Raw genomic sequence first — 23,859 nt, forward strand, 5'->3', positions numbered from 1 at the left:
GATGCAGTCCATCCATCTATTCATTTTCTATACCCACTTAATCAAATGTAGAGCCATGAGGGAGCTGGAGCCTACCCCAGGTGCCACTGGGTGAGAGGCAATGTACACCCTGGACAAGTAATGTAGCAATTAGAAACCCAAAATTCTGGTGAAATGGGGACAAAGAGAACATGCAACAAAAAAATGCAAGCGGACAAACTTCAAAATAAAACAAGAATTAAGGTAAAATCAGATTATTTATCACAGGTGTAAATGTCTTTGATGCCAACAAACTACAGGTGTGTATGTCAAGTCTCAGAGGTACAAATTTGCCTTAGTTTGATTCCTAAAAGTTTGGACTATCAGTAAAAAGAGTTGATTTACAAATAATTAAATCCATGTTATTAACAGAATGTAACATACATTTAAAAAAAATTAATAAACAAAAAAATCAAATATTTTTAATATGCTTAGTTTAAATCTGATTCTGGATTATTTTTTTAGAAACATGTTTCCTCCAGTGCTCCATCACATTTTACCAACACTGTAAGTACTGGGGAACTGAAGCGGGATCTGTAGTGTTATTTTCCCATCTACTTGATAAGAAATTCAGCTACTTAAAAGTTCAGGCTCGAATATTCTTGCAAAGTTTGAAATGCTAAATATTTTGTACATCTTACCATGGATGATAGAATTCCAAAATTCTTTGGATTTTATGATGAGAAACATTACTCTTACATTATTTGTTTTTTAACACTTTGCACAGAATGCGAAAGTCTTTATTTCTAAATGAGCCTCTTTGGAAAAAGGCTGCTCGTCCTCCCATGCAACAGACATTTTGCCATTTCACCTAACCTTTATGGGATACTCTACTGGGTGTTTTTTCTTTCTTTTTCATCAAATAATTAGGGTAAATTAGACCCAAAACAAAGTAATTTCCAATTCAAGTTAGAATTACGCAAAAGTCGTTTGAAAATGAATAACTACTGATTTTATTTTGATGTTTTAAACAACACAACTCACAACCTAACTTATTTGGACAGGATTTTTGGTAGAAATATGTAAATGATTGTCTCTTGAGTACAACTAATTCACATATATCTATAATTTACATATGCTAATTTACTAAATAAATTAATCAACGCAGTAGAGCAAATACTCCAGTAAATTACCTCAAAGTTACATTTGAAAACAGTAGTTGTGTTATTGGCCGCTTCACGTCGCTAGAGGTCATCGGAGGGTCACATCACCACGAGGACTTTCCCAAAACATTTCCCTGCTACGTCACCAACCCCCGCCCGCCTCGTGCCAAAGCGACTCCGGGTTCTGTTGCCTTGTCAGTTGCATGAGACTCTCGGCATCTTGTTTCTGGTGCCAGAACCGTTAACTTTTGTACGTATCTTTGTTCTGTTGAAAGCGGTGTTTTCACTCGCTGAACAGTGACGAACTGGACACCGGTGTTACGTTTAAAAAGCGGCTCAAAGCGCTGTCACAGCTGTGAGCGAGCCTACCCGCCGGCTCGCTTGCTCGCGCCCTTTGTAACTCTGAAGTGAATGGTAAGTAGCTTCACTGTGGGGTTAGCTTGTAGCATCACTGCTAGTTTAATTGTCAGTCACTGACCGCTGGTGGACCAAACACGAACAAACGACAGTAAAGTGAGTCCCGGCTGCTCTGAAAAAAGCTCGTGGCTCCATCTCTGACGCTGTCCGTGATGATCGTTAAACTGACATGAGTTTTTGTTATTTGAAGATGACAGTCGTTTCTTGTTTTGTTTGAACCTCGTGATCAAACGCTCTTAGATCACAGGCCAGAGTCCAGCTTCTGGATGTCTGTCTCCATCCACATTTAACTAAAGATGTGGCCTTATCAACTTTATTAACATTTACTTAGAAGGGCTGACTTTTTCTGATTTAAAGTAAAAAATTACTTGTGATATTAATAAAGCTAGTGTGGAAACAAACCTGCGCAATATACATTTTTTCTTTATGATCTTGTGATATTAGCTTAACCTTTAATGCAGTAGTGTCAGGTGGATAGTATTCCTACATAGTGTCCATAATTTGATGATGTTCCTGTCTTTAATCCTTTGATGCCTGCTCTTGAACTCCATTGCATATAGGACATGCTTGTTCGGTTCTTTAATAACTTTTTTCCAATTTCCCATAAATCAGATGACTGCTTTAGTTTTAATAGTAGAGTAAATATGTGGAGGCTTCTGACATTTAAAATGTAATGAGCTGGCTGCAAATATTTGCCCTGAATGCAATGTTTTTTGCATAATTGTTCAAATATGTTCACTGGCAAAAACATCTGAATGAAACTTAATTAGTTTAACATTTATTTGAGCATTTCAGACCTAATGGTATGTAACAAAGCGATCAAAGTTATATCACTACTCCACTCTCTGTCTTTGTCTTGTTTAGTAAGTGGATTACCTCAAACAAGAGGTGCAATAATGGAATTAAGTTCAGGGCTTATTCTGTTTCTGAGCTGAAACAATTACTTAATGACAGAAAATTAGTTGGCTACAGTCAACCAGGCAAAATGGAAACTCCTCTGAGGTCCAGTCTTCTGAAATGTGAAAATGTGCTGCTTTTATTTATGTATTAGTTGAGTTTTAACTCAGGAGTGCATAAAACCCTCTCAGATTCAACACTTTTTGTTAACTTTAAGCAACACTCTATTGCCTGAACCGTGAATAGTTAACAAAGTAGATATTTAGTCAATGTAAAAATAAGGAGCTAGTTGCTCAAAATGGTGCAAGTTAACCAGCATCTTTCTCTTATTAAGACAAGACCAGACATGTATTCTTGATTCAGTTTAAATCACACACAAGCTCCTCTGGAATATTCTCATTTTACTGTCTTTTAAGGCACTTTGGGTGTAATTTGACCAGCTTTTGTCAGTAATGCATTTGCCACTGCATTCAGTTATTTCTGGACAGAAACGGACACACGATGACACCACCTCTGTGCCATGACAGAAACTATCTGACTGCAGTTGTAGAGCTGATAGCCTTGAGGCCGTGGTGCGTGTCTAAACTGAGTTTTGTCTAGGTTAGCATTTTCAATCAGGCTTTTCTTCATTCCAGTGCTCTCATGTTTAGCTTATCTGTATCTGTGTGGATTGTTACTCTTGTTGTATACACGGTATCAGGAAAAGTGATGCTTGTTTATTTGGCTGAAAACATGTGCGTTAAGCAAAGGTTCTGAGTGAACGGGTGACTGTTTTTGCTTAAGTTTGAGAGGATCATTTTCAGCTCTTGGTTCTGCTGGAAAGTTGCAGGCAGTCTGTGTTGGAAAACACTGCCTCTGAGTCAGAGCTACCCAGCTGTGACAACCAGTGCCTCCCTGAGGCATCAGGCCCATAGCAACATAATATATTCAGAGCAGGAACCAGCCAGAGGCCCAGATGATTGAAGCATGTTTACATTCATGTGTTGTGGGCTCGATCCTCTTTGACAACACAAGCACACTTAGAATTATATGCACCTCATTCTTATTTTAGAGCAAGAGCTCGTACTCCATCTTGTCTTTTTTTTTCTCTCTCACAGTACAAATGCAGAATCCAATGCCTTTAAGTATTTTGGTTTTGGCAAAAAAATCTTAGGACATGTTGGCCGGTTCATTGTCCCGAGAATGCCAAATACAATCAGTCACCCTGAACTCTCAGAGACTAAGTTACCCTTTAGAGTCCTGCAGTTAAAGTAAGCTTGTGATGGAGAGCTTGTGCTGAGGTTACTTTGCCATCCCATCAGGCCCAGACAGACAGAGATGAGCTGGGCTGAGGAGGACTGGACCGTGGGACTGTCTGGACGGGTCCTACAAAAAGTGAAGGAGCTGCAGCTCCACGAGGAGCGACTGTCCAGAGAGAACAAGCAGAAACAGCTGCAGCTGGACAACATCCATACCAGCTTTGAAAAACAAACTGTGAAGGTATACACAGCCGTGTCTATGACTAACTCTTTCTCGCAGGCTACATTTCCTCACAGCATTCACCAATCTGTAACTTCATAATTAACACTGTAGATAAGAAGATGGAACAGGACTGAAGGAGTTCAACTTGAAATTACCCGTCTTCTTTGACACATTCTCAGAGCTGAACTTTCACTCTCATCACAGGAACGATGTCTTGATTTTTACCCTTTCAGAGTTTACACGGATACTTTAATGAAGCTCTGTAAAGTTTGTTTAAATCTGTTGAAAGGTTATATTGCACAATACTTGAGTACAGTGTGCCCTGAGGGTCAATTCAAGTCTCCCTACATTACTAATACTAACTCTTTGCATTAAAAGCTAAGACAGTCCTGTTGAGGACTTGTTTTGTATTGAGTTTTAAAAATGGGTACCGTTGTGCTAACTCTCAATCATTTGTCAGTAACATGTATCATCTTTTGTCCTCGCCTCTCCTGCCAAGTATGAGGAAGTCCGTGGGGAGCTGCAGTCTGTCCAGAGGGAGCTGCAAAGTGTTCAGGAGGAGGCCAAGGCGGCCGTGACCAGCAGGGAGCGTGTGAACCAGGAGCTTCACACCAGGCAGGCCCAGATATGCTCTTTGGAGGGCCAGCTGGATGCTGCTCGTACACTAAACAACAAGCTCACCCAGGAAGTCAAAAGGTTGGCACAAGTTAAAATGATGAAACAAATGATTTCTCTTTCTATTGCTCTTTTTCTTCATATTCTAGATATCAGATTGTTTACTTTTTATAAAGTTTTGTGTTCTGATTGAACAGAACATAAATTTGTATCTTGATAATAAGTTAGCTGCTGTTAGAATTAAACTTAAAATAAAAATACAATTTATTAATCAAATCTTAGGGAACAAATGATGGCCTAGTCATATATCTGTGGGTTTCCAATCCATATGATTTCTGTCAGGTTTGAAACTGTGATTATTTCCATGGGTTAATAAAGGTGTTGGTGTCATATTAATGGTTAAATCTTCCATCTGTTTCCTTTGGACCATATTTGTTTTCTTTCTAACCTTTACTCGGTTTCCCTGCTGATGCTAAACTCTCCCTCTGTCTCTCCTTCACCCCTCTCTGGCAGGCTGGAGGCTGAGCTGGAGAAGCTGCAGAACAGCAGCAGGTTGGCAGACTCCACTCTGTTTTCCACACCCTGCTGGAGTTCAACCTCACCCTGGGAGCACAATGGTACAACTGTTTAACTTTAAGACTCCTTTTTTTTTTTTTTTTCTAAAGTGGTTTCTTGCCTGTCATTTCATTAATGCGCTGTGTAATCTCAAATATTAAATGGAAAAAACACAAGATTCCCAGATGAGCCAAGTGGTTAAAAATAAGATCCTTCAGTACTGAAGTTTCCCAGCCCATTACTCTCTGGGGACTGTCGTGTTTGCCTTTCCACTCTTGTTACTAAACCTCTTGGTTACTCACTGTCGTTGCTCCTTTTCAACTTTTCTTATAGGTTTTAGGCAGAAAGTTCAGTCCATATGTTGTGTTTTTGCTCTGCAGGGAGCCGACAGGAAGAGAAGTCTGGGCAGCGAGATGAAGGGCAGAGCCATCACAACCGGGTAAGTACCAGCTTATTCTTCTATTGAGCTATGTGTGGGCTAATCCAAGACATTACACTAGATTTTAGATGGATCTTGCTGTTCTCTACTTGGAGGATTTAGCCCTTCATATTACTAAAACTGAGCTTATTTCCTTTGTTTGGATTTTCTTTCAGTTTATCTACTAAGAGTCTTAACTAATTACATCTTTCCACCCAAGTAGTTTAGTTGGTCATGTCTGCCTTTTTGAGAAAGTTGCACAATTTCCAAAGAAAAAAAATGAAATAACTACTCAGTACTATATGTAAAATGAATCAATGTCTTCTAACTTGAGTTTATCAGGTTTATTTATTCATCGAGGTGGGAAGTAGCAGAGAAGAGTCTGAAAATTCAGCTTGGCCTTGTGATGAGAACAAGGGACAGTTCTAAAAAAAATGCCTTTACTTTGAAGCTGTTGTTTCGATTTGTATCTATTTACAGACTAAAAGTCTCTGTTGATGCTCAAATGTTCTTTCTAATTTGACATCTTCTTCCCACACAGCGGCTCCAGTTCTCAGACATGCCTACAGCTTCACTGTCGCGACAACAACACAAGGGCACACCTCACCGCCACCCATCTGACCAATCAGATGCCTTTTCCACACCTTTGTCTGTGTTTCCATGGGAACGTGATGATTCAAGACCAACATCTAGGAGACGACTACAGCCCTCTCCCCGGACGCCTGGCCCTGATGCCATAAATCAAGGCCTGTTGGAGCAGGGGGTCAGTGGGAAGGAGGAGCACAAAACGGAGGCCGAAGGTGAGTGAGGATGCTCAGCGGTCACCCTGGTAACGAATGGTTGTCGCACATTTGCAGTTTGAAAATGCAGTCAACACACATACAGTTCACGCTAGCAGACTTTATCCTCAAGTAAGATTAAAAAGTTAGCTGGATTACGGTAAGAGTGGGACTCCACATGGTCAGGTTGCTCTGCATTTAACTCAGTACTCCTACGCTTTCAATTTGGCCTCGGGAGTGGATTGGATTTTGGATTAGGTACAGGGTTTTACAGTAAGCAACAACATGTTGGCCCAATTAGGTTTTTAGGTTCTGCTGAAGGAAGTCGACATGTCAGCCAACCTAATGTCAGAAGCCTGGCGTCACTGTAGCGAATGCTGATCCATATGTGGCTTTGAAGTTTTACCGAGAGGTGACCAACAAAATCTGGTCAGAATCTTTCACCAGCAGGGCGCTCGTTCAGCAGAAGCTGAAGCTCCTCGTTGCATCTCTCCCCGGTTCCAGTCCTGGCTCAACGCCCTTTGCTACATCTCCTCCCTCTCTTGCTCTCTGCCCTTATTTCCTGTCGAGCAACTTTCCACTAGTGCTTGAAATATCCTTGAAACAAAAAAGGAATCACTCACCAACTATTGTTTTCTTGCCAAGTGTAGTTTAGGAAAGTTTGAAAAGGCTACATTTAAATACTAAATGCTTTTGAGGCTCAATGCCAAGGCTATTAATTCATTTTAAAGGTGAGTCGCATAAATGGAAAAATGCTCAGTCACTTTTTAAAAGAGCTGGCTGGAAGTTTGTAGCTCATGTTGATCAACCAGCGGTATATAGTGCACTTGATTTTACCAAAGCACCAAATAAACTACGAGGCCAGGGTCGATCCTATTAACAGAACATTTCTTTCACAACCTTCTGTTCAGAGACAAATAAAAACGACAACCAAAAAAACCTGAAACAACATTTCAAACCGTAAGCTCATCATAGAAGTCTTTCTCTATCAGAGAAAACTCTCAAACAGCTGGTGTACTTTTATTACTGAGCATTCAGTAACATTCAGTAACGTTATGCGTCTGTCAATATGTTATCTTACATGGCTGCCACACGGGGAGAAGAATGAATTCATTAATTAATTAAGACTTAGCTGCAGTCAAGACAAACCACAAACATCCAGACAGCAGCTGACATTCATAAAAAATCTAGTTTCACATCAATGATGTCACATTATGAAGTGCAAATTATGGGTGCAAAGTAAAGGTTACCCTCAGTTGGTTATTCTTAATTCTGCTGTCAGAGGGAGTGAGTAGGTTTCAGGTAAAAACACTGTTAAGGAACTATATTAGTATTATTCAACCGTTCAGCATTTCACTGTAAACATGACTTTTGATGAATATTTAGTGACTAATCTTCTGAAAGACGTGTCAGCCTTGCTGTAATACTAATGGTGACCCTTTCAAACAGTGAGTTTGGAAATGATCACGTTAACTTGATTTACGTGGAAGATTCCTCTGCTGTGTCACTGCAGAGCAAATGGACATGTCTGAGAAATACAGATACAGAAAAATAGCCAAAAACGGGAAATAAAGACGGCGACTGCTGTAACCTAAGAGTGCTTTGAAGAGATGGCTTGAATGTCACTTACAAAAACTACACTAAAAGGCTTTTAGTTTTTGTAAAGTGAAAATAAAATCTGCCCAGAAGACTTGCACAGTATCAGGTTTTTATCATGGAAAGCCAAATAAAGCCAGTGATCTGTTTTGGTTTAGTCTTTAGCTCTGATGGCAACACTTTGCAGAATCGATGTCAGTGAATCAGTTCAATTATCCTGTATGACATGTACGCTGGATAACAGCAGCGCTTGTTACATAAGAAGTGTAGAAATCACAGGCTCAGCTGGACCTTTGCCTGACACAAGGCCTGAGTTTTGATGCAGGGTGGCTCTTACTACACTTTATAAGTCTGATGTAACACTTCTCTTTCTCTCAGCTCCATGTTTGTTCAGAGGAGGAAGGGAACAGTTCAATGTGAAACAATAAAATCTGCTGCTGGGACACCAGGGGGAGGGGCAGTGTTTTTCCTGCTGTTTGTATTAAGCAACTCTCCACAGTAACTATTAAAGTCACACATCTAGATTCTAGGGTTTTGCTCCATAATGAATTAATTATGCAGCTGCGTGTAAAACATCTGCTAATCTTTTTAGGAAATTTTGAATACGTTATATATATATATATATATATATATATATATATATATATATAAATTATATGTGTGTATGTAAGACATTTATCGATGCAGTTTAATTAAAAGATGGCTAACCAAAGATAGATTTTTATTTGAACAAACAAAGGAATCAACAGCCTGACATGTACAGGCTCAGTTAAAGTTTATTGTTACAAACATGTCGGCTGAGTTTGTCACGGAGCCAGTTTGTATGGATTGACCCCATTTATAAAGACCTCTGCTGCTCTTCAGTGCTGCAAATTTAACGGTTTGACAGTAACTCATCTGAAATGTATTCATTTATTTATTTTTGATGATAATGTAAGTGCTATTTTTTTTTTTTTTTTTTTTGTTTCTCATCTATTTTTGTTTTGTTCTTCCACCCACTCGGTTATCTTTCACCCATTTAATGCTCAAACCCAATGTTCTTTAGGATGTTTTATGACTGAAAGATAGTTGTTGCTGTAAACTCAAAGTTTTTTGTAGTAGATATTATGAAACCTTCATAAAAACTGGTGCTAAACACATAACGATGTGGTAGTAAAGTTGTTATTACAGCATTTACAGTCTGTAGAGTACGCCTGCAGTGATTTAAAAATTATGTGGACGCAGAGTGTTTCTAAACATTATGACAGGACTTCCTGTTATCATTCTGCTTAATTTACCACTTTAAATCCTCTGTTTCTGGTTTCAGCATTTTTTTGTTATTGTGCATCATTTCTGTGAAAGTATTACTATAGATTCTGCTCAGGTTAAAGTTAGTTAGTAGTATTTCTTTATGTGTTTGTTCTGTCCTCCAGTACCTTCATCAGAAATACAGAGTCGTATCTCAGCTCTGGAAAACCAGCTTTCTGACAAGGTCGGGACCTTGAAGTCTATTCAGAACGAAATGGTGCAGACCAAGAAGGAGCTCGCTGCTAAAGAAGTCAGTCTGCAGAAAGCCCGCGATGAGCTCAGTTTGGCACACACACGCATGACCCAGGACAGCGAACGGGTAAGAAAAAGAAAAATACACACACAGCTACAGAAAGGTGTGCTGGCGGGGCTACGACCGCTAACAGTGCTGTTTCTGACACATTACGGGTGTTGGTCTCATTTATCACAATATTTCTCTTCCCTTGAATATTATCAGGAATATTTTAGAGGAAAATGTAGCTGGAAAACAGTGTTTACACATGGAGTGGCAGTGAGAGACTCCCACTTCTCCCTTTTATCTTTCATTGGATTGTCCTTTGTATTTGTTAACATGGTCAAATATTTAAACAGATGTGTTAAATCCCATCATATTAAAGCAAAGGGTTTATGTTTATGCAGTTACCGTAAATTCTGGACTATAAGCCGCTACTTTTTTCCCAGGCTTTGAGCACTGCGTTTTTTTCCATGCCGCCAAAAGCATTTTGCCTCGTAACATTAGACCAATGAAGTTAACGAATACTTCACAGTGGTCCAGTGACCATATGCTTATGATGCAGCTTTTAAATGAAAGATGATTTATCTGAGATGAGTGTGAGAGCGACAATGAAGAGACTGAAGTGAGTGACATAGTTCTGAGGCTGTTCAATACGGACGCTGAAGAAGATGACTTTGATGGTTTTAGTGCGCAGGAGGAAGATAAAGAAGGCGATCAATGACTTTTTACCAGCAGTTAAAAAACAAAAAGTAATAATAGTAAATGCTACAAAGTATTTGTGCATTACCGATAGGTATTTAAGTTAAAACCATTGGTTTTCGGGGAAAAAAGCATTTGCAGTATGTTTTTGTTTATGTCAATAAACCAATACATACAATACAATACATTTAGGCCAATACAAGTACAAAATGGATTTTCTTTTTAAAATTAGAGGGTGCGGCTTATATTCAGGGGCGCTCTATAGTCCAGAATTTACGGTATTTGGATTTAAACCTTACATGTTGTGCTAATGGGAGTAATTGGACCATCTTTCACTTTCAAGATCCATAAAGTTGGCAGCATAAAAAAAAACACTGTATTTTTGTTAGAAAGTTTTAAAAGTGATGGAGTCATGTGGGGATGCATTGTTTTAGAAGTAAAAGTCCTACTCATTTGTCATTTGATACTTCGATACAGTTTTGTGGTTTGGAGCAACGTAAGATTTTGACTTGAATTGGTGAAGTCAAAATGATGAAAGAGTATTGCTTAAGGAGTATATATATATTTTTTTTGTGCATGGCAGGCATCAGGAGTCGAGCAGAGACTGAAACAGCTACAAGAGGAGCTCAAGTGCCAGAGGCAAAATGCAGAGAGCAGTCGGCTGCAACACCAACAACGCACCAAAGAGCTGGAGAAACAGCATCAGAGGGTGAGACAGACAGTTGCAGGAGCAGCAGAACATGTGCCGTTCGTCCTGCTCCACATTGCAGTTTTAAGTTTTTGATGGTTGTGTGTGTCAAGGATTTGTCAGAGCTCCAGAAGGAGAGGCAGTGCCTGGAGAGGCAGCACCAGCAGGAGGTGAATAAGCTTAATCAGGAGCTCCAGCAGGCCAGGACGCTCCACAATGCCCTTCAAGCACAGGCCGATAAGGTGGATACACACAGAGGGAACATACATGTGTACATAACAAGACCATCAAGTCCTCTAAAATGCATACTGTTACATTTCTGAAGATAAGGTCTGTATAAACACTGGAAACTTAGGACCAGCACAATACTTCATGGATATTGTTGATATTTTGGTTCATATGTCCTGTTTTTCAGTGCTATTCCGCTCTTCTCTATTTATCTTCTCTCTCTTTGGTGCAACTGTTTTTACTATTAGTACCGGAGGTCAATAAACTTATCTCTTTCTTCTCCCACACTTGCTTCTTGCCCTTGCTGTTTCCTCTGACTCTCTGTTCACTCTGTTGCTCTTTGTGTTTCTGCCCCCCCTCCACCCACACCCCCCTCTCCTCTCCTCTCGGTTTCTCCCCAGTGGAAAGGTTGAGCAGTGAAGGTAATGACGGTGTGACTGCGTTTGACACAATGCTTTGGTTTTGGAAGCTTGAAGCAAACTTCTAACTTGTGTGTGAGAAATAGAGTTCTCAGTAAGAGATGTGTGGGGGACTGGCTGCGTGGGGGGGGGGTTGTTGTTGAACCTTGCATTGATGTAAAGAAGGTTAACAAGAGCTTCAGAGAGTTGTAGGTTTTTTTTTTTAAAACACAAATTTTAATGTCATACAAAGAAATGCTTCCTTGGCTGAAATTACTATTGTTTTAGACATGGCTTTTGATTGTGGCCATTTGTTTTGATCACTTAAAACTTTACTGTGAGCCCTTTGGGAACCACACAGATACACAGATGTTATCTTGCTATATCTATTCAGGTTACAGAGACTAGGCACACAATAGAGGCACAATCCCACCTCCAGTGTCAGCTGCAGTCAGGTGTACTGGATGATGTAATCGTCTGCAGTTTACATTGGCTGCATTTGACCTCCTTTGATTTTTGCATGTTTGTTTCTGTCCAGAGAATCCCACAAAGCCTGCTTCTGTGATTTATTATTTTATTCTCTTTGACTTCAAAGTTTGATTTCCTTGTTTTTTATTGTAATAAATTGGCTGGATAGCTGATATTTTCACCATTTTAAAAACATTTGCATGAATCTTGCAAAGTACAGGCAAAACGTTTGCATCCGGGAGTCAACTGATATCAGAAAAATATCCAAATGATACACGTTTGATCGGCATGTAGGCATGATTTCATGAATAGGGTTGAATTGTTAGTCTTTATCACTCCCTTTGTAATAATGTACTACTTCAAATAAACATGGTAAGTTGCAGTAATTGGGACATTAACGCCTGGGATTAATTAAAATTAGCCCAGTATTATTGCTGCAAACCTTTCCCTGCAAAACTGTTACATTTATCTTCTAAGAACAAGTCCGATCTGTCACTGTATTTACCCCCTGGCCTCTGTTTCATGTACATTCGTGCACTTTACACGCTTCCAGCATGGCGTCAAATTGGAAAATGGTCTAACTCATGAGAATGATGAATAGGAGAATAAGAAAGTAACTCATTAACAACCAGTTTTCTTGATGAAAGGTAACATGATAACTGAGTATTGCTACTTTTTGGACTGTTAAGGTGTGCTCAATCATGAGAAAGTGTGTAAAATTTCATGAGAGCTGGTGGGAAGCCGATAAGCTTAAGTTTTTGTTTGTTTCCCCAGAGAGATAGACGGTCACCTGTGCATGTTGTTGATCACTGCTTGCTGTTCCCTTCACTGGTCCTGATTCATGCACCTAAAGCAGCAAAATGTCTTCATTTTGTCCTCTTCAGTTATATTTTTGCACGTTATTCTTGCACTCTTCCTACCTTAATTTCTTTCTTGAATAAGTTTTTAGAATCTTTAATCTTTTCTACTGTCTGTTGACGTTATGATTTCCTCTGTCAGCTGTCTCTACAGAAGCAAGCGTTGAACACAGACTTGGACTCTTTGAAAGAGAAACTGAAGTGGACGGAAGAACAGCTGAAGGAGAGCCAGAAGAAGGAGGCCCAGACCCAAGCCAAACTGACGGTAACAGACACACAAACAGGGATTATCTTCGCAGTGTTTGTCTGCATTATCAATTACTCATTAACTAAGCGTTGGGTATTTCATGAGCTCATGCATTTTTAAACATGTCTGTGTGCCACATGTCAGTCTAGTATTTTGTTAATGCACAAGAGATGAATCAATAATATATGGATTGTGGCTTCTTCTATCATCCAGCTTCATTGTTCTATTTATTAAAGCTGCAGAATTTTACAAATCTAAGAAAATGTTAATCCATAATAAACTGAAGAAAAATGACGCTTACATTTCCTGGAGTCACTTTGTAAAGCACTGGAAATGACCGTGCTTGCAGTGAATTATTGCATCTGGATGGTGAACTGCTGAACTTGAACACCATAAAATCTTGTGTCCTTGTGCAAACAAAGTGTGATGGTTGTTGTGCACCAGCTTGCAACATACATTAGCTGCTAATGCTGGCTTTGTCTGCAGCTTGTATGTCTGTGGCTTTCTGCTTTTGTGACACAGTGTTTACACGCAGCTCTCATACGCAGCCATTCACAACAATCCAAATGTTTTACATCTCTTATGTGGTTGTCAGTGGCTTAATTTCAGTATAACCTTGAGAAATCACACAGCAGATATGCCTCAGGGATGCTGATGTGTTTAACTGAAATATTTTAGAAAGACTTAAATTATTGTTATTAATAAAGGTTTATTCCAACCAATGTGAAATCTTTTAAGTACCTGCACTTATTTTTGAATCTAGAGAGAAGTCTGTGTGACTGGAATCAGTTGACCTCATTTGTTTTTTTTTACCAACCCTCGCATTAGGAAGCGGTGCGTGAGGCGGAGGGTGTGGCAGTGAGTCTGGAGCAGAGCAGGAAGAGAGAGCGAGCTCTGGAGGAGGAGGGAAGGAGACTGGTAGAGGAACAAGCTGACACCCAGCGTCTCCTCAAAGAACTGCAGGGTGAGGAGCGAGTTACAGGAATAACTTTCTGGGATTTATCAGTCCTGCAACGTTTTACGAATGATATAACAATTACACCCTTTAGTTCTGTATTAAGATTGTTGTAAAGTGAAAACAAGGCCGTTTATTTATAAAGAGCACTGATAAGAACATGAATATAGTTTTTGTAGGTGCCTTTTACTTTACTTAAGGACACCTTCCAGTTGAAAACAAGTAGTTTAAAACCTGTAAAAAGAAAATGAAATGTATAAACATCTATGAATTTGAATAAGAGAGAAGGTGAAGTTAAGGCCAGTCTAATGTCAGTGGTACGGATGGAAAGAGTTCCAGAGGAGCTACAGCTGAAGGCTCTTAGCTTCATCGTGGACATTTGGGCAGATGTAGCGTAGAGCTGGAAAGAAGAAGAGGATCTGAGTGTTTGGGATGGAATGTAAGGATGAAGGATTTCAGAAAGAGATGGGGGGTGAGGAGAGAGGAGGAGGATTTTTAAATCAATATGATGTTGGACTGGAAGCCAATTGACTTGTAGGGTAAACCAGATGGGAGAGGAGTTACAGTAATCAAGAGTGTAGATGATAATGGTGGAAGAAATGGATGAAAACGGTAGTAAAACCAAAAAATAAGATGACCAAGTAATATTATTTCTGTGTTTTTCATAAGAAAGAGAACTGTCAACGATAAACCCAGACTCTGAGAAGGAGGAACTGCAAAGTTATCAATTATAACAGAAATTAGGATTTTTGGATTAATCCTAAGAATTGTGCTTGAGATGAATATTTGCAAGGATTAAAAACTAAATCTTTGTGTGATGTGTAATCCAAGAGTTTATCATCCAAGGGCATCCCAACACTACTCCTGCTGTCGTGCACGCGTTTGTTTAAAAAGACAAGTAGACGGTTGATACGTTTTTTTCCTTTTTTTTTTTTTTTATTTAATTCTGTTTTTATTTTTCTCTGTCCTTCTTAACTTTAGATGAAAAGTCTGCTGCAGCACCCCCTCCACAACCTGCCCAGTTTTGCTCTGTATCCCAGACTTTCTCACCTCATTCTCCTCGACCACCAACCCACAGCAAGAGGCCCGCTGCTACCCAAGCTGAGGAGGAAGGCTCAGCAGGAAGAAATCCAGCGATTTCAGCGTCTTATCCCTCTGATAGAGAACCAGGAGAAGGAATTGATGCTGAGCACATGACTATCATCACAAACTCTGAATCTTTACAAAGATTTGGACAAACAAACAAAAGTAATGAAGAGACACACAAGAGTAGAAATGAAGCGATAGAAATTGACATCTGCGGTACGCCCATCAGCACCTCTGTGGATGGTGATGGAACAACATCACAAAGTTTGATGCTCTCTGCTGAAAAGACACCTTTCGAGTCTGAACAGACCATACCCTCTGAAGACCTCAAGAGGGAGAATGCCCAGCTGCGTTCAGAGATCCGTGATGTACGTGAGGAGCTCCAGAGACGGCTGGACGACCTCGAAACTCAACGACGGGCTGAGACGGAAGCCAGGACCCGCCTGAAACAGCTGAGCCGCAAACACGCCAGCCAGGCGGTGGAGAGGGAGGAGAAAGACAGGGAGGTGAGCGCACAACTGGAGAATGAAAAGGCAGAGACGGAAAGGCTGAGGAAGACCATTGCTGCTTTGGAGGCAGAGATGAAGAGAGGTAGGGAGGAGGAGGAGGAGGACAAGAACAAAGCACACGGTGACAGGGAGAGTGAAATGATAGAACTAAATATCCAGCTGAAGAATCAGCTGGCAGAAGTGAAAGCCCAACTGGCCTTAGAGCAAGAGGGACGAAAGAGGGAGGAAGAGGAGAGAAACCAGATAATAAGCAAAGACAGTGAAGTGAAGAAGGAGCTGAGCATGAAACTGGAAGAGCTTAAAGCTGAAGTGAAGAACCTAAAACACAGAAGTGATGACTCACCAGAACAGGAGAAACTCTCGATTGCCAACAGCCCCCTGACCTACCTGACTCTCCATGACGATGAACTTAACTCCAGCATCGTTTGCTGTGACAACAAACTCCTGCCTTCACCTGAGCAGCACCTCCTCTTCTGCCAGTCCACCAACAAGCTCAACATGCTGCTGTCCACAGCAGCAGCAGCAGGCATCATCCCGGAGGAGCGGGAAGTGATAGGTGTTGAGCAGTCTCCTCAGTTGGATGATGCTCAAACAGCTTGTGTGGCCTCTCAAATTGAAGACACTAAACAGAACTATCAGGGAAGGTCTTCCTCATCAGACCTCCAGAGCGGTGAGCGTTCCACCTCTGATTTGGCAAAAGAGGTGGAGCACCTGCAGAGGGAGTATTCAAAGGAGACCGAACGAGCCAACCAGTACCAGGCTAAACTGGAGGCACTACAGAGCCAGGTATGTAATAAAAGATCAATCGTTTATCTTGAATACGATTCAGAGAAACTATTTTATTTTCTATACAATCACACATGCATTATGAAGATCGACATGATAAAAGTAATCTTGGCCAAATATGGATTGTTCAGATCTGGATTTCTGAGCATAGATTTATATTTAGTGACAGATTCTGGGGTTCAGGCATTACGGGGTATAAAACTAATGTTGATGGGTTTTTCACAGAGATATCTCTGGTCTGCTTGATGAGATTTACTGAGCAGCAAGGCTATTAAGAGCTGCCATAAAGTAAAGGTTGAATGATGCATAAAGACCTTCAGATAGCAGTGGATGGAAGAAATACAGAGAGGTATATGAATGAAGAACAACAACAAATACAGACGAGTGCATCGGTTCATTCTTGCATTGCTTCTAATCATTAATTGTAACATAAAGCGATTTGAGGAGGCGGTGAAGACAAATAATCCAGAGATGAGAGGATCTGGCCAAATTGCACTTTGTTTAAAAACCTTATAGCAGATGGAAAAGAAGCTCTAATTTATCTCTTCTTTCCTAATCTAAAGAGGTAAAACCTGAGTCCTGATAGAGGCTAATTAATCCTTGTTAGAGCCGTATGTTTGGTTAAGACTGAGGTTTACTCTTCCCTGCTGACCGTCACATTTTTTTTCCTTCTAAGCTTTTAGTTTTTAGACAGGTTTAGACAACGTTACACCATTTAGAACAAGACTAATACAGGAAGTAAGACTATTTAAGAGGAGAACTGACATTTTGAAAACGCAGTAAAGTATTGGCTACGGTGGCTTATCACCATTTTGCCTTCAACTTCTTTTATTTCCGTCTGCTCTTCGGTCGTGTTTTCCTCACAGGTGACGCGTCAGACGCAGCAGCTAACCATGGCCTTTGAGAAGCAGAGTCAGCACATCTCAGGCCTTCTAGTTGAGCTGCAGGAGAGGGAGAGTGCCCTCCTCAGCCAGGGAGAGGAACTGCTGCGATGCAAGCAAGAGTTGGATGCACTTAAGACTGAAAAACATGAAGAGGTGAAGATGACAATCGACGAAGGGGAGGAACTGGGACCAAGAGATGGGAAGGTAGCAGAGACCTCACCTGTCATCATCTTTCACGCTGAGAACTCTTTGGCAGATGATGACTTGAATCCAGAGGAAGATACAAGTCTATCAAAGATTGAAACAGCAGCACCGTTTGGCAGCAAAGACAGTGATGATGCAGTAATACCTGGAGAACAGCATCCAAGTCCTGTAGACTCGAACAAGTCTCAAGGTTACTGTGACCCCGCTTATGAGGTGGCAGAGAATCCATGTGGTCAAAATGGAGAAACAGCAGACATTGTTACTGCTGTCAGACAGGAGAATCGGCTGCTGAAAGAAAGAATAAAGGATGTGGTTGTGTCACACACCAGGAACCCATCATTACAGACAGACGGCGAAAAGCAGGTCAAGCAAAGCCAAAACACAGCAAATGATACTCTGTCCGGTTTAGAGCAGGAGACGCAAAGCGTGCCAAATGATGTCATGGCTCAAGGACACGAGTCGTTACAGAAGAACACAGAGAGGAGCGAAGATTTAGATGGGAGAACCAGGAGTGAAAAAGATCTGGAGGAAGAGCTGGATGTCCAGGTCGACTACCTGCAGCAACAGGTAGTGACAGAAATATGTCAAGTTAGTCACGTTATCAGGGGTTAAACATGCCGCTGCATGGGGTCTTTATGAGGAAACTCAGTTCACATCTTAGATAATGTGGAATACTTAAGTTATTTAAGTTTTTGTTGAAAAGGAAGCGGATACATTTTTTTTTTTCTTTTAGTAAATATATTTACATTGAATTCTATACATTTCATATTGAGTAAATGTGCATTTTGATTTCTTCTGCTTCCTCCATCCTGTCCAGGTGGAGGCGCTGCAGAGAAAGGTACGGTCTCTCTGTGAGGAGACCCAGCAGCAGGCCCAGGAGCTTGCTGTGTGGAGGCTGGCCTCCCAGCCGGCCCCTACGTTTGACCAGTCCCTTACCAACACCGAGGAGGAGTGTGAAACACTGGAGCAGGTCTCTGCTGTCACTCAGTCCTTGTCAGACCAGCAGCAGACAGATGAGCTGAGCCACACCCAAACACCCACCCAGAGCCAGATTCAAAGTCCCAGTCTCCACACTGAGGTTCAACCACCTCTGAGGGCAGCTCAGAAGACCCAAAGCAACATCACAGTCATCAGAGAGGATGCGTTGTCCCTCTGCTGTTCCTCGAACAAGCTGCAGGGTCGCATGTTGTTCTCCAGGTAACTTCAACCAGGAAAAGTGGGATAATATAGCAATGGCTTCAATTTTGTAATAAATCTATTATGAAAGTGCATGTCCAGCCCTCAGTTGTCCTATTTAATGTCTACTGGAATAAACTTTTCTTTGTTTTACAACAAGACTTCAGAGCAACAACCTTCCTGAACCAAAGAGCCTTCATTCCTCTGAAAAGACGGCTGAACTTCAGGAACACATACAGAATGCTGCCGTGATCGACCAGGTGATTCTTTTATTTTATTTGTTTTTTTTCAATATCGTCACTCACTTGCATACCAGGCAGCTGGATATGTTACACACTCGGTGTTTCAGGACTTCCTTCTTCAGTGCTAAATAAATGCAATAATGAGGGAAATGAGTTTGTTTTTCTTGTTAATAATACAGCTCTGTCATTTCCCAGGGAGACTCTTGGAAGGAAAGTGTGTAATTTGGAGCAGATTATGGGAAAATAAAGATTGTTTTAAAGTGGTAAACTCTTCCAGATCATTTGGTGTACCCCAGAGAGTCTTAATTCAGTAAACAGCGGGGCATTGACAGCAAGACGGCAGTCACATGGAGAACAATTTTCAGTGATGAATGAGGGACGTGTGATTCAATATTTGTCCAGGTTTATATGGAGCAGTTGCAGTTTTCTACGAAACTGGTGCCGAATTGCACTGTTCTTGTGCTTTCAGAGTCATTTCCAAGGAAAAAACGAGCATCTTGCTGACTCATGCTGCCTTTATTTATTGTTTGTGTTCGTTTGTTTCTGTTTGTTTGTTCCACAGGAGTCTGAAAAAGAAAATCAGGAGATTAACTTACAGCAGTCTGATGCTTGTCCACCGAAATGCAAAGCAAAGAGAGACCCTGAACTCGTTCAGATGTCACCGCAGATGATGGCTCAACGGCACGTTGCCAAAGATCCCCTAAAACCCTCAGGGCCAAATCCAGCCAAAGTGGATGAGCGTAACACGGAAAAGCCTGAGGCCAAACCAAATCCTTCCGTGTTAAACAGCGAAATGAACACCGGGAACTCTACAGACGAAGATGTGAAGACGGAGGTGAACAGTGTCAGCAGTCAGACGGAGGACAGTTTGTATCCTCACAAGGCTCCAACTGTGTGTGCGACCACGCAGACTGAGGAGGAAGAAGTCTCTCCTGTCCCGATATCTGAGAAGATGGGCTCACGCGACAAGATGCTGTTTTCAGGATCGTTCCCCATTCCAGCCGACCCGGCTCGTCTGGCTGAAAGGATCCGTCGTAACAGGACGCAGCTGTCAGCCGCCTTCGATGACACAGAGTACGAACCGTACGGCCTGCCAGAAGTTGTCATGAAAGGTAACTTTGTTAGCATGTGGAGTGAAATTATTTAACTGTCATCTTCAAAGAGGAACTTGAGTTGTTTTTAGTTTGTGTGGAAATCCTTCCAACAGCCAAAAAAGGTCACTGACTGCAGTGGTGATCTCTAAAAGCACCACCTGCTCAGCAACAGGCAGCAGGCAGACGCAGTTAGAGACGAGCCGGCAGAAGACAGTGGAGCTTTTGACAGATGATGAGCCAGATTTTCCCAGCAGGAGTTGATAAACACCAAAAACGGCTAAAAGAGCGAGTGTGTTGGAGCTAGTTTGAGCAGGCGGACACAAACAGGACTCTGAATCAGTGCTTATGTTGCTCCAGAGCTCGGACATGTATAAATAAGCCATTATTTGCTAACAAGTTTGCTAGATAAACTTAAAAGGTGAAAAGTAAATGTTATGTTTATTGCCCCCAAGTGGCCAAAGGAAAAATAATCAAGTCCTTCTCAGATATGTCTTGTTTTTTTTTTGTTTTTTTGTGTTAAACAAATATACTTTTGATAGAGTCGGCTTGTATTTCCCTGCCTACATGTCGGGATGCTTTTTTAACAAAATGACCCACTTAAAAGGCGAAAGATTCAGTTAACATTCTGATAAACAAAGGATTTGGGTAATATAAGAGTTGTTATTAGTTGTTGGTGATCCTCAAAAATATCTAATATTTTTGTGACTTTCAGGCCTTGAAATCTTCTTAAAAACAGACGTTTCTGCTGTTTCTTCTTCTGCTCTTTCAGACTCTCTCTTGTCACCCGCTTTTCTTTGATCATTTGTCTTCCTCTCCCCTCGTTTCCATCCCTCAGGTTTTGCTGACATCCCCAGTGGCCCCTCGTGTCCTTACATTGTGAGAAGAGGTTTGTTAGGAACAGCGGCTGTACCCGTGTCTCAGAAGGACCCACGAGAGCAGGAGGAGGAGACGGATTAAAAATGGCAACAGGCAGCATCACGTACAGAAGTAAACATTTCTCTCTCTTATTCTAAGAAAATGTAGATTTCATATTTTAAGAACCAAGACATCTAAAAAGCATGTAGATTTATTTTTGCTTTAACTTGAGGTTTGCCGTATCTGAACAGGACCTGCGCTGTAAATAAGTCCAAACAGATGATGTAACAGGCTGCTGTGTTGAGTTTATCCTCTCATCCTTTTCTATCGGTGTGAGCACAGACGATCACCTCCATTAAGTGTTCAGTGATGCTTATTCAAGGCCTTTGAATATCTCCTGATTTATCTTCAAAGATGCAGGACAAGTCTCCACAAAAATCTTGGCATCAATATAAATGAAAAGATTATGTTGTGTTATTTTGTGGACTCAAGATTTCGCTTCAGCCTGAAGCAAAAAAGACATTTTTTAATTTTTTTATTTGAATTTTTTTTTCCACCAGCTGGTCACAGATCTTGTGGAACGAGTGGCTTCACAATGGACCTGAATGATGGACGACCGCTGCAGCAAAGAGACTTAAAGGACTTCAGAAACACACGCAGTTTGAAAAGCTGAGATCAGACTTCTGCACATGTGTGTGCAGGTAGCTGGGCCTGCACTGACAGAACAACCACCCCCACCATGGATCTTAAATGTTCTAATTGTCACTTGTTTATCCTAAAATTGCTGTGTGGAGACTTTGCTGTCCATCACAAGCTGCCACTTTACACTCACCTGTATATTAAGGTACGAACCTGGTGATTTTAGTGATGATTGTTGGCATTTCTTGAACCACTTCTCCAAAGGGACGTTTTGTTTTTTTTAAAGGTTTTTGGTAACACTGAGTTGACTTATGGGCTTGACCTCAGTTTACTTTGAATCAAACTGTGCCTATCTAATGTTTTTCTAAACAAACGCTTGTCAAGATAAGTCTGACTTGTTTTTCAAAAGGGCGAAGCCAAGAGTGGCCAAGTTGTGAAAGCGCAACATATTTGTTTTCTTAATTTTTTTTTTTTACTTCTTGATGTGACATATTTATGGACACTTGAATGTGCGAACGTTTACAAAACTGTGTGTGAAACATTAGCTGTGAATATGAACATGTGTGTCCTCACCTTGATGTCGCTGTTTGTATATGAGTGTGTGTGTGTGTGTGTGTGTGTGTGTGTGTGTAGGAGAGCGCTGGGTGAGCACATTTCTATGACTCAGTCTAACCTGCACTGGTTTCCGCTCCATGTATGGTGAAGCACACTCTGTCCTCTCTGTCCTGCTTTGTTTCTCTGTCCCACACTCGAACCTTAGTTAGTTGTAAGGTGACTTAACCAAAAACCACTCGCGTGAAGCTTTTCTTTGTTACAATACAGATAAACGGAGCCGGTATGTTTATGATGGATTAGATGTAATTTATTTGTTTTATGTTACGTATGATGCACATTTAGTGCTGTGCATGAACAAGAATTATGGGTTTTGGAGTCTGTGCCCCCTGTTTAGTGGCCCGGGAGCAGCAGATCTCACACCTTTTACTTACCTTAAAGAACGGGGACCCATTTGGTCAAGTTCACTCTACTATATCCACTCGACAAAGTTGCTGGTTGCTGAGTCAACTTTCCAAAGAAAGTCTAATCATGTTATAATTGTTCTGAAGATTTGTTTTTTTTATTTAATTTTGCCCTTTTGTGGCATGATCTGGCAGACGGACAGATGAGGGTGAGCTATCGTATATCTATAGTTCATCCTTCTGTTCTGTCCCTGTTAAAGGTGAGTATCGTCTCAGGATGACTTTGGGGTCAACAGGAACATTTGATGTGATTTCTTTCACAAGTCTGAAGACCAACGACTAAAAAAAAGATTAACTTGCCTCTTTGATTTGCATTTGTCAGACCGCTAAAGCTTCTTATCGGCTTGATCTTGCTTTTAGAAGGTTTATTTGCAGCCATTTTAGACTGGGGAAACTTTTGAGTTGGACGTTATTTAGTTTTCGATGTAGGTGAGCGAGCATTAGTTCTGTTTTAAAGCTTATTTTTGGGAGACAAAGAGAAGCTGTGTTTTCAATCCTAGATGTGCTGTCATGAGACACGTTTGTGTTAGAAGTAGAGATGCACCCAATGCAGTTTGTTTTCTTTTTTTTTTCTTAAGGTCTGACTAGCTGATGCTGATTTTTTTTAAAAATTTTTTTATTTTATTTTATTTTTCAAATGACTACTATCAACTGCATTGAAAATCATTTTTGTTGAGATTTCAATTGTAGAAAACACTGACCATGAATCGTTTTTATGACACCAGGCTACAGAACTTTTTCTCTTGTTACTGTCAAAAAATGAGTGTTTTTCAGAGTTTAACAAAAAAAAAAAACATACTTTTCCTTAATCTTTTCCTGCTTTTTATATTGTTGTTTTATTTTTTTGTAATCTTGAAAAAAACAGCTACAGTTTATACTTATGAAAAAGAATCCCTTGACCTTGAAATAAATGACCATGTTTGTACTTTTGGAAATAAGAACCAATGCACCAGATAATAGAATCAGATGGAACAAAGTTACAGTCGATCGCCCACCAAGTGTTTGTGGCTGTCACGGTGCGAAAGGTGCATTTACTGACCAAAACAGATATTGAATAAAAAAAACAAAAACCTTTAATTGGCCGATAAATCGGTGCATCCTTAGTTGGAAGTGATTTTGTGTTTTATGTGCAGGTTTTTATTTAGATGTAGAGGCCACAGCTTGGTGACTCAGTCAGAAAACAGCTGCCGTGAATTAATGCTGTCGCCATATATCTGCCACCATGACAGCCTCACATGCACGCCTCACCTCCCTCGCCTATATCTCTGGGATCTGTAGTCTTCTGGCAGCGAGGTTGGATTGTCTAACCAAGAGCAGAGAAACTGACTGTGACTTTGTTGCCTTGTTTTTGACACTTTTATGTGGATGTACCTGTGTTGTGTTTGCAGCCACAATAAAAGCCTTGCTCTTATTCGAGCCAGTGTTTCTCTTTGAGCGTCTTTAAGTC

At 40.7% G+C, this 23,859-nt stretch overlaps 1 protein-coding gene across 1 annotated transcript; it reads left to right on the plus strand.

Moving 5' to 3' along the window:
* Nucleotides 1-1,284: 1,284 nt before the first annotated feature.
* Nucleotides 1,285-23,823, plus strand: LOC140317979 (uncharacterized). The gene is made up of 18 exons (XM_072395562.1): nt 1,285-1,535; nt 3,737-3,914; nt 4,396-4,592; nt 5,025-5,128; nt 5,447-5,505; nt 6,026-6,284; nt 9,272-9,465; nt 10,664-10,789; nt 10,882-11,010; nt 12,862-12,984; nt 13,795-13,930; nt 14,903-16,302; nt 17,169-17,957; nt 18,208-18,587; nt 18,727-18,826; nt 19,371-19,920; nt 20,738-20,889; nt 21,318-23,823. Exons 2-17 carry the CDS (start codon nt 3,753-3,755, stop codon nt 20,857-20,859), a joined length of 4,830 nt encoding a protein of 1,609 aa, XP_072251663.1. The 5' UTR covers nt 1,285-1,535; nt 3,737-3,752; the 3' UTR covers nt 20,860-20,889; nt 21,318-23,823.
* Nucleotides 23,824-23,859: the final 36 nt, after the last annotated feature.

This window comes from Leuresthes tenuis, unplaced genomic scaffold (assembly GCF_036924035.1).
Source record: "Leuresthes tenuis unplaced genomic scaffold, fLeuTen1.0.hap1 SCAF_11, whole genome shotgun sequence".
NCBI lineage: Eukaryota > Metazoa > Chordata > Actinopteri > Atheriniformes > Atherinopsidae > Leuresthes > Leuresthes tenuis.